The 12,180-nt window shown below is 52.4% G+C and overlaps 1 protein-coding gene across 1 annotated transcript in view; it reads right to left on the minus strand.

Moving 5' to 3' along the window:
- Positions 1–11,392, minus strand: part of BACE1 (beta-secretase 1) — a 105,330-nt gene extending 93,938 nt beyond the window's left edge. Inside the window, exon 1 of the mRNA XM_082273394.1 lies at positions 10,858–11,392. Coding sequence (XP_082129520.1) covers positions 10,858–11,097 — 240 coding nt within the window. The 5' untranslated portion in view covers positions 11,098–11,392. The remainder of the gene's footprint in view (positions 1–10,857) is intronic.
- Positions 11,393–12,180: the final 788 nt, after the last annotated feature.

The following is a 12,180-nucleotide window of genomic DNA, read 5'->3' on the forward strand; positions in this document are numbered from 1 at the left end:
TCGCAGCTAAAATCGAGACTCAGACCAGGAAATGTTTTTCCAATCTTCTGCTGTCCAATTTTGGTGAGCCTGTGCGAATTGTAGCCTCAGTTTCCTGTTCTTAGCTGTCAGGAGTGGCACCCGGTGTGGTCTTCAGGGTCACACACCTTCATGGATGTCAAATTGTAACAGTGCAATCTAAAAAGCGTCTGTGCAAGTGTTGCATCCCAATAGGCATGGAAGTTCCTGCCTGCATGCGGATGCATGGAACCCCTGTGCATCCCAACTTGGTAAAGACAGGGTTCATACAAATTTTTACCAATAAAATTCCATGACTTTTCCATGACTTCACGTAAATATTCATGACCTAAAGCTTCATGAAATGTCTATGTATACATGTTAAATAAGAAGAAATTCCATGTCACACCCAGCATATTTTTACTAAAATAAATGACAAGCTTTGTAGTGTACAGTACCTCTGCACTTAGGGTTTTGTTTCTGGATACAGCGTGACTCAAAATGGTCCCTTGTTTTACAGTGGATGAGATGGAAGCACCGCTGCCGCAGCTGGAAAACGATGTCACTTCAGGCGCACGGGGTGAAAAAGCCAGCGAACGGATCAGGGCCGGTGCTGGACTATTTTACGCCCTAGTCAAGACCAGCCACTAGGGCCCCCCCCCCCCCCAAAAAAAAAATAAACAAACAAAAATGGAAGGGGTTAAAAACTCCTCTGTCATACCCAGTGACCCTGATCTGATGGTTCCTCCATGTTATGCTGTCATACCCAGTGACCCCCATATTCCTCCATGTCACACCTGGGGACCCTGATGTCCCTCTGTCACACCCAGGGACCCTGATGTTTTCCATGTCACATCCTGGGACCCCAATATTTCTCCATATCATGCTGTCATACCCACTGACCCCAATGTTCCTCCATGCCACACCCAGGGATCCCAGTGTTCCTCCATGTCATGCTGTCATACACAGTGAGCCCAATGTTCCTCTATGCCACAATGCCTCTAAGTCTATGTTTTTCCATGTCACACCTGGGGACCTCAATCCCCCATGGCACACCAAGGGACCCCATTTCCTCATGGCACACCTGGTGACCCCGAACCCCTGTTACACCCAGTGACCCCTATCCCCCATGTCACACCTGGTGACTCCGATTCCCCATGGCACACCTGCTGACCCCGATTCTCTTTCACACTAGGGATCCTCCATGTCCCACCCAGGGAAGCTGATCCCCTGTTCTGGGTACACTCACTGGGCAGTATGAAGAGAGTGGCCCGCACTCTGCCCTCCTTCATCATAATTCCTTTTCCCAGGACGCTCCTCTCCTGGACCACAGTCAGGCCCGGACTGGGACAAAAAATAGGCCCGGGCAATTTAGGCTGAGCAGCCCATTTTTTTTTTTAACAAAATGACCAATGATGAACAACTACCGGTTTCTCTATGTTTTTTAGTTATATTTAGCCTGCACACCCATGCGATCCAATTCTGCAAATCGTGCCGCGTTTTGGAAACTGATTGCGGAGTGTCGTTAACCTAACATACACTCCGCAATCTGTTTGCATGGATGGGTTGCTATTTAGATGAAGTCTGCATTTAGTGTGAACCCAGGCTAAGAGATAACAGGTAATTTTAGGGTACATTAAAAATATATTACCCAATTTTTGGGTAAAATATAAAAGATGAGTTTGTGTCAAGTAAATAAATACCCAACATGTCAAACCTTAAGACTATGCATGCCCGAAAATGGCAACACATTTCAGTACCCTATATTTTCCATAGGCAAAGCTATTAAAGATCATAGAAGTCATCAGTTCAGAGTTACCATGAACAATGATCCTATAATTATTGCTCTCATTCCAGTGTGCAGGGTCATATATTACACGTGTAGTAAAATCAGGGTTTTTGTTCACAGGCGCCCCCAAAATTTGTATGTAGTTTCGTATGGTGGTGGTGGGGATAGGGATGACATCAGTGGCAGTGGGGATAGGGGTGACATCAGTGGCAGTGGTGGTGGGGATAGGGGTGACATCAGTGGCAGTGGGGATAGGGGTGACATCAGTGGCAGTGGTGGTGGGGATAGGGGTGACATCAGTGGCAGTGGGGATAGGGGTGACATCAGTGGCAGTGGTGGTGGGGATAGGGGTGACATCAGTGGCAGTGGGGATAGGGGTGACATCAGTGGCAGTGGTGGTGGGGATAGGGGTGACATCAGTGGCAGTGGTGGTGGGGATAGGGGTGACATCAGTGGCAGTGGGGATAGGGGTGACATCAGTGGCAGTGGTGGTGGGGATAGGGGTGACATCAGTGGTGGTGGGGATAGGGGTGACATCAGTGGCAGTGGTGGTGGGGATAGGGATGACATCAGTGGCAGTGGTGGTGGGGATAGGGGTGACATCAGTGGCAGTGGTGGTGGGGATAGGGGTGACATCAGTGGCAGTGGTGGTGGGGATAGGGGTGACATCAGTGGCAGTGGGGATAGGGGTGACATCAGTGGCAGTGGTGGTGGGGATAGGGGTGACATCAGTGGCAGTGGTGGTGGGGATAGGGGTGACATCAGTGGTGGTTGGGATAGAGATAACATCGGTGTTGAGGATAGGTTTGACATCAGTGGGAGTGGTGGTAAGGATAGGGATAACATCAGTGGCAGTGGTGGTGGGGATAGGAATGACAATGTTCACTGCCACTGATGTCATCCCTATCCTCATCACCATTGCCACTGATGTCATCCTTATCCTCACCACCATTGCCACTGATGTCATCCTTATCCCCCCCATCACCACTTCCTCATGGGAGGGGTGGAGATCAGACAGAGGGATGGCCGTGGGAGAGATGGGATGAGGCAGAGCAGAGGGATGGCGGTGGGATGGATGGGATGAGGCAGAGCAGAGGGATTGAGGTGGGAGGAATGGGATGAGGCAGAGCAGAGGGATGGAGGTGGGATGGATGATGAGATGAGGCACAGCAGAGGGATGGATGATGGGATGAGGCACAGCAGAGGGGATGGATGGTGGGATGAGGCACAGCAGAGGGGATGGATGGTGGGATGAGGCACAGCAGAGGGGATGGAGGTGGGATGGATGATGGGATGAGGCACAGCAGAGGGGATGGATGATGGGATGAGGCACAGCAGAGGGGATGGATGATGGGATGAGGCACAGCAGAGGGGATGGATGATGGGATGAGGCACAGCAGAGGGGATGGATGGTGGGATGAGGCACAGCAGAGGGGATGGATGATGGGATGAGGCACAGCAGAGGGGATGGATGATGGGATGAGGCACAGCAGAGGGGATGGATGGTGGGATGAGGCACAGCAGAGGGGATGGATGGTGGGATGAGGCACAGCAGAGGGGATGGAGGTGGGATGGATAATGGGATGAGGCAAAGCAGATGGGATGGAGGTGGGATGGATGATGGGATGAGGCACAGCAGAGGGGATGGATGATGGGATGAGGCACAGCAGAGGGGATGGATGATGGGATGAGGCACAGCAGAGGGGATGGAGGTGGGATGGATGATGGGATGAGGCACAGCAGAGGGGATGGATGATGGGATGAGGCACAGCAGAGGGGATGGATGATGGGATGAGGCACAGCAGAGGGGATGGATGATGGGATGAGGCACAGCAGAGGGGATGGATGATGGGATGAGGCACAGCAGAGGGGATGGAGGTGGGATGGATAATGGGATGAGGCAAAGCAGATGGGATGGATGATGGGATGAGGCACAGCAGAGGGGATGGATGATGGGATGAGGCACAGCAGAGGGGATGGATGATGGGATGAGGCACAGCAGAGGGGATGGATGATGGGATGAGACACAGCAGATGGGATGGAGGTGGGATGGATGATGGGATGAGGCACAGCAGAGGGGATGGATGATGGGATGAGGCACAGCAGAGGGGATGGAGGTGGGATGGATGATGGGATGAGGCACAGCAGAGGGGATGGATGATGGGATGAGGCACAGCAGAAGGGATGGATGGTGGGATGAGGCACAGCAGAGGGGATGGATGGTGGGATGAGGCACAGCAGAGGGGATGGAGGTGGGATGGATGATGGGATGAGGCACAGCAGAGGGGATGGATGATGGGATGAGGCACAGCAGAGGGGATGGAGGTGGGATGGATGATGGGATGAGGCACAGCAGAGGGGATGGAGGTGGGATGGATGATGGGATGAGGCACAGCAGAGGGGATGGATGATGGGATGAGGCACAGCAGAAGGGATGGATGGTGGGATGAGGCACAGCAGAGGGGATGGATGGTGGGATGAGGCACAGCAGAGGGGATGGATGATGGGATGAGGCACAGCAGAAGGGATGGATGGTGGGATGAGGCACAGCAGAAGGGATGGATGGTGGGATGAGGCACAGCAGAGGGGATGGATGGTGGGATGAGGCACAGCAGAGGGGATGGAGGTGGGATGGATGATGGGATGAGGCACAGCAGAGGGGATGGATGATGGGATGAGGCACAGCAGAAGGGATGGATGGTGGGATGAGGCGCAGCAGAGGGGATGGAGGTGGGATGGATGATGGGATGAGGCACAGCAGAGGGGATGGATGATGGGATGAGGCACAGCAGAGGGGATGGATGATGGGATGAGGCACAGCAGAGTGGATGGATGATGGGATGAGGCACAGCAGAGGGGATGGAGGTGGGATGGATGATGGGATGAGGCACAGCAGAGGGGATGGATGATGGGATGAGGCACAGCAGAGGGGATGGATGATGGGATGAGGCACAGCAGAGGGGATGGATGGTGGGATGAGGCACAGCAGAGGGGATGGATGATGGGATGAGGCACAGCAGAGGGGATGGATGATGGGATGAGGCACAGCAGAGGGGATGGATGATGGGATGAGGCACAGCAGAGGGGATGGATGGTGGGATGAGGCACAGCAGAGGGGATGGATGATGGGATGAGGCACAGCAGAGGGGATGGATGATGGGATGAGGCACAGCAGAGTGGATGGATGATGGGATGAGGCACAGCAGAGGGGATGGATGATGGGATGAGGCACAGCAGAGGGGATGGATGGTGGGATGAGGCACAGCAGAGTGGATGGATGATGGGATGAGGCACAGCAGAGGGGATGGAGGTGGGATGGATGATGGGATGAGGCACAGCAGAGGGGATGGATGATGGGATGAGGCACAGCAGAGGGGATGGATGGTGGGATGAGGCACAGCAGAGGGGATGGATGATGGGATGAGGCACAGCAGAGGGGATGGATGATGGGATGAGGCACAGCAGAGGGGATGGATGATGGGATGAGGCACAGCAGAGGGGATGGATGGTGGGATGAGGCACAGCAGAGGGGATGGATGATGGGATGAGGCACAGCAGAGGGGATGGATGATGGGATGAGGCACAGCAGAGTGGATGGATGATGGGATGAGGCACAGCAGAGGGGATGGATGATGGGATGAGGCACAGCAGAGGGGATGGATGGTGGGATGAGGCACAGCAGAGTGGATGGATGATGGGATGAGGCACAGCAGAGGGGATGGAGGTGGGATGGATGATGGGATGAGGCACAGCAGAGGGGATGGATGATGGGATGAGGCACAGCAGAGGGGATGGATGGTGGGATGAGGCACAGCAGAGTGGATGGATGATGGGATGAGGCACAGTAGAGGGGATGGAGGTGGGATGGATGATGAGAGGAGGCACAGGCAGCAGACAGAGTGTCTTGTGAAGAGTAGAGTACCCTTTCTTCCTTACCTTGCAGAGCTGCAGGCCCTGGGTGCCGGTGTCTTCGGTGTGGCTGCACACTGTTCCCGCCAGGCCCGGATCAAGCAGGAAGGAGTCCCGGCTAGCTCCTCCCCGTTCACGGAGCCGGCCGCAGTGAGCACAGCCCGGCGGCTGCCAGCCTGCTGCCACTATGCCTAAGACTAGGGGGAGTGGGGGACACTACAGTGAGTGCAGTGACATACCCGGCCGGCGGCCGGCCGGCCAGAAGAATACGCGGCCGGCCGGCCGGCCGCGGAGGGCCAGCTTGGGACGGGACTCAGAGGGAGGGACACTGTCTGGGACTGGCACACAAAATGACATGCGCCCAGAGGTCGGCCCACCGGGCATATGCCCGGTCTGCCCTATGGCCAGTCCGGCCCTGACCACAGTGCTCACCACAGCTCGAACCGGGTGCTGGTGGAGGGAGAAGCAGCAGTCAGAAAAATCCGCACATCCTTCATCACCAACCTCCTCAGACCATTTCGGTGCTTAGTCGCTTCTGCTTCAGCTTCAGTAAAGATGTCATCCTCCAGTGTCAAGCTCCGGCTCAGGTTCAGCTCTCCTTCGCTCTCCGGCCTGACACCCCCCCCAGTGCGGTGATGCGGGCGGCCCGGAAGACAGCCCCCAGTGCAGCCTGACACCCCCCAGTGAGGCGATGCGGGTGGCCCGGAAGACAGCCCCCAGTGCAGCCTGACACCCCCCAGTGCGGCGATGCGGGCGGCCCGGAAGACAGCCCCCAGTGCAGCCTGACACCCCCCAGTGCGGCGATGCGGGCGGCCCGGCGGACACCTGCCTGACACCCCCCCAGTGTGGCCTGACACCCCCCAGTGCGCGCGCCCCCCTCCCCTCCCCGCTGGTAGGCCCCTGGGAGCGGGACAGTAAGTGCACTATTTCTTGGTTTCAGGTTTAGGCGGATCAATCCGCCGCAGAGTTCCCAGCCTGTCACGGTCTATTCATATTGAAGAGGCAAGTGACCAGGCTTCAGCTGTGCAGCGTGCTGCGGCTGATTAATCCACCTAACCCGAAACAGAGAAAATAGTCCACTTACTGTTCCCCGCTCTCACAGAATACAGGGGGCATTTTCTAAATTCAATAGTTGCACAAAATTCCATGACTTTTCCAAAACTTAGTGGGGTTTACTCATTTTCCATAACTTTTCCAGGCCTGGAAAGTGTCATGTCAAAATCCCATGACTTTTCCAGGATTTTCATGACCGTACAAACCCTTTAAAGATAGCTCTGTAGGGTGTATAGATAGGTACACCCTTGTGAACAAGTCCATAGGGTGTAACATGAAACATGAGGCCATTTAGCAGCCCCCCCACCCTCAAACTCCCCCTCCTATCTGAATCATGGGGCGCTTCTCCCCATGGGCTTCTGTTGATTCTCTAAGACCCCTCTCACACAGGCGGACCGTTCAGATCCGCCTGTCCATTTTTTTGGCGGATCTGAACGGTCCCCCCATGCATCCCTATGGGGCATCGGATGTCAGCGGAGACATGTCCGCTGACATCCAATCCGTCAAATCTGGACGGATGGAAACCCTATTTTCCATCCGTCCAATGGATCAGATTGGATGGGATCGGATGAGAACGGATCGACGGTCCGTTCCCATCCGATTTCCCCATAGAGATGTATGGGGAACTAACAGCTATGTCCCCCGCTGAGATAAACGGAGTCCGTCCAACGGACGAATAGTGTGAAAGAGCCCTAAGTCAGCTTGGCTGCGTTTGGCTCCACCCTCACCTCCGCACATCCATTCACTGATTCATTTCCACAGATCTGTGAATGGAACACGCAGTCACTCCTAGTTCTCAATGGAGCACAAGTGCCGTGATGTCACCACATTTGTAATCTATTGTTTACTTCCTCCAGCCCCATACCCAAAGGTCCATACCGCTGTATGGACATGGAAGAGTCTGCTTTTTTCTTTTTGCAATATGGGTGCATTTAATACTTTTTTTTAACAAAAAGGTGGACTATGCCTTCAACAACAGGGCAAGGCTATGACTCTCTCTGCACACCATAAAAAAATTGTTGGGATCTCACTTTTTTACATGATGTCATCAGTCTGCTGCAGGCAGATATAAGCATTTCCCCAGTCTCCTGGCAACTGTCATTTTGTAGCAATTCACAAGCAGGGGCTGATCTGCATTACAACATATGCACCTGGAATTGTGCCATCTCTGAGCTGGCATCTCAGTCTAATAAGTAAAATCTGACCCTAGATGATGCATGTACAAAGATGGTGCTGTCCTTATGGAGATATTTTTGCAATATGGGTGCATTTATTGATTTGTTTTTTACAAAAAGTTGGACTATGCCTTTAACATCAGAGCAAAGTTATAACTCTATCTGCACACCATAATAAAATGTTGGGGTCTCAGCACCATTTTACATAAAGTCATAAGCCTGCTGCAGGCAAAAAGAAACATTGCCTCAGTTTCCTCTCCCACGGTAACATCGACATTTTGTAGCAATTCACAAGCAGGGGCTGACCTGTGTCAGACTTCTGTAAACACAGCCATAAATACATAGGCACCCAGAATTGTGCCATCTCTGAGCTGGCATCTTATCCCAGGAAGCAAAAGCTGACCCTGGATGATGCATGTACAGAGATGGTGCAGTACTTATGGTGATCTTTTTGCAATATGGGTGCATTTATTGTTTTGTTTTTACAAAAAGTTGGACTATGCCTTTAACATCGGAGCAAAGTTATAACTCTATCTGCACACCATAATAAAATGTTGGGGTAGGCACCCAGAATTGTGCCATCTCTGAGCTGGCATCTTAGCCCAGGAAGCAAAAGCTGACCCTCAATGATGCATGTACAAAGATAGTGCTGTCCTTATGGAGATAAAAGCAAATAAAAAAATAGTGATTGTGATTTCTGGGGAGGTATAAAATACCTGTAAGTGTTCCATATTTATAAGATATTTAACATGCATGCACTTGATGTGATGCTTGCTCCACTTTATCCTAGGTTCACATCTGTGCGTTATTAGTGTACACATTTTGTAAGCGCATGTCGCGGGTGCAGCAGCCCATTAAATTGCATGAGTTGCAGTACCTGCGAAAAACGTGGGGAAAGAAGTCTCCGACCCTTTTTTAATAAAAAATGTGTTGCACAGAAAATTCACATTGGGTGCGTATAGGTTGGGGCGCCATTAAAGCGAAACTGAAAAAAACGCAAGCAGGCAAGATTTTATTACAGAAGGGCAGGGCTGCCATCAGGGGGGGACATCCCATACACATGTAGGGGGCCCAGGAATCCTGAGGGGCCTGAGCTCCAAAAGGGCCGTCTTTAACACGGGGCAAAAGGGAAAGCTGCACTGGGCGCAGCCATTGCTGTTGAGCCCAAAAGCAGCTGCCCCTTGAGCCTGTGCTGCCCACATAGATGCCACAAATTTAATTAAGCTGTCCCTAGTTGGGTGCGTCCCGTGTTCAGTAAAGGAAATAAAAGCTGCAGGTACAGCAGCAGCCCTGTCTTCTCTCTCCTCTAGCTGTTGCACCTTCCACCCCCACCTCCCTGTCTTTCTCCTGGCCCTCTCCAAAATCACCCCCCAACCACAATTCTCCTCCCTCCGCGCATAGTGTACCATCTGGACCCTTCCCCTTTGCTAGCTCAGTCCAATAGGCTCCAGCAGGGTGAGAGATTTGCAGCTAAAAGATTGAATATGGAAGTGTGATCCCCTTAAGCTGTGTAAGGGGCCCCAATTTCTGATGGCTTCCCTGCAGAAGGGACATGCAATAACATGCACCTACCTGCCTTCTCTGGAGATGTAAACTTAGCTGCACATGCGCAGTTTAGCTTACAAATCTTGGATGACAGCTTCCTGCACAGACGAAGGAGTGACATCATCCCGTGCTGGCCAATAAAATCAGCCAAAGACTGGCACACACAGAGATGTCTGCGAGGGACAGGATCGTTGGAGGGGAGGTAAAGGCCCATACACACGTAGCGATTGTCGGCCGTAAATATTCGGCCAACGTCCGATTGTCGGCTTGTTAGTATGATGCTTCCAACAACCGACTGCAACTTTTCGGCCGAACAGAATCTGGTGTGCAGGCTTTTTTTGTTGGCCAACACCAGAACGGCCGATTGTTCCTGAGTCAGTACAGAATTCGGCCGACAAACAGCAGATGACCAAGACTGGGCATGCTCAGAGAAGAAAAAACACACGGAAAGATAACCATCACATGACATCACTTCTGCAGTTGGTTGTTGTTGGCCGACAAAATTTGTGTGCAGTCTTTAGCACTTTTCAACCGACAGGACAGCACCGGACAAAAGACGGCCGATCGTTCGGCCGACAATCGCTACGTGTGTACGGGGCTTAAGTCTTTACTCCCCGAGTTCCGCTTTAAGAATTAGGCCCCTTTCACACAGGCGATCCGATCACGTCTGTCTGTCAGCTTTTCAGGTGTCCCTGATCAGACCCTCCAGTCTCTTCTATGGAATGGACAGATGTCAGTGGACACATGTCCGCTGACACCCGCTGCCATCCGTTCCTGTCCGCCAAAAATAAATGGATGGGGGACCTGTTAGCATCTGAACGATGGTCTGTTTCCATTTGAATACCCTATAGATGAGAGCAGGCTGTGTCCGTGTCTGCTCTACATAGTGGAGCGGACACGGACCTGTCATTGGCCTGCTCAATGGAGAGAAGCCCTGCAGAGCTGTGGATCCTGCTTCACGGAGGTGACTTTATAGCATGTCCCATAAGGAGCATGGAGTTTCTGTGCAGGTCAGGTAAGGGCGTGATAATGCATATGTTCCCGACCCCACATTTGTGAACCTAGCAATCTTCACACCTAGTGATTTTAAACATGCGTTTTTTCACTTTTTATGTGCGTTTTTCATGCATTGAATTTAATAGGCTGCCATACAAACAAGCTCAGCAAAGTAGCTCAGGCGGCATTCGTCCGCATTCCAATTTCTGTGATTTTTACCATGCATTTTGCTGCGATTGTCGCGCTTTTTTTTTTCTTTCTGCGTTTGGAGTGCCATTAACAATTATTGACACCGCAGGCACGAGGCGCGTTTTTTGCGCGTTTCTTGGAGCGCACAGATGTGAATGGAGCCTAAATAGAGAAGAATAAAGAGTTTGTAAGGCGTCCACCTACCGTCTGGGGGGGAGTGCCCACCCTCATCTCCACATAGTAACCCTGGCCGGACTTTCCTCGCAGGTTGTCCTTCATATCCATGAAGTTGGTGTCCTCCTCTGCTGATCGCCTATCTCTGCTCACATGGACCTCTCCAGGCCCTGCTGGGACATTTCTCAGAGGCAATTTGATGGCCACCAGCCCAGACACCGGCATGAGGCTGGGGAGAAGCATCAGAAGGAGGCTGCCCAAAAGCTTCATCTTCCGAGCTGCCAGCGTCCTCCTTCTCTGATGACCGAGGCAGGCTCTCCTTTGTCAGAGCAACTTGAGGAGCTCCATGTCAGCAGCCATGGGGAGGATGGAGGATCTACAGGCCGGCGGGGAGGAGGAGGATGACAGCTGTCATACAGGAGGTCGGAGGTCTTCCTTCCGTCCCCCTTCTCTCACCATGACACTGGGGTCCCCCCTCCTCTCCGGGCTCAGGTGTCTCCCCGCCTCGGATGGATGCTGAGTACAGGAGGATGAGAGAAGCTGAGATGCTCGGAGCAGGAGGAGGAGGAGAAGGAGGAGGAGGGGGCATCCTGCTGCTCCATGGGAGATGTAGTTCCATCGGTGACCCGGAGAGCCAATGCCACCATCCGATCGTACAATGTGACCATCCTCACTGGAAGAGAGATCACCCTATACATTCTCACTGACATAGAGATCACCCTATATATCTTCACTGACATAGAGATCTTCCTATACATCCTCACTGACATAGAGATCAATCTATACATCCTTACTATGAGCGAGATCACTCCATACATGCTCACTGGGAGAGAGATCACCCTATACATCCTCACTGACAGAGAGATCACCCTATACATCCTCACTGGGAGAGAGATCACCCTATACATCCTCACTGACATAGAGATCACCCTATACATCCTCACTATGAGAGAGATCACCCTATACATCCTCACTGACATAGAGATCACCCTATACATCCTCACTGGGAGAGAGATCACCCTATACATCCTCACTGGGGGAGAGATCACCCTATACATCCTCACTGACAGAGAGATCTCCATATACATCCTCACTGAGAGAGGGATCACCCCATACATCCTCACTGAGAGAGGGATCACCCCATACATCCTCATTGGGAGAGAGATCACCCCATACATCCTCACTGGGAGAGAGATCACCCTATACATCCTCACTGACACAGAGATCACCCAATACATCCTCACTGACATAGAGATCCCCCTATACATCCTCACTGGGAGAGAGATCACCCTATACATCCTCACTGAGAGAGAGATCACCCTATACATCCTAACCGACATAGAGATCACCCCA

Source organism: Pelophylax lessonae (assembly GCF_965119305.1).
Source record: "Pelophylax lessonae genome assembly, chromosome: 12".
Classification (NCBI taxonomy): domain Eukaryota; kingdom Metazoa; phylum Chordata; class Amphibia; order Anura; family Ranidae; genus Pelophylax; species Pelophylax lessonae.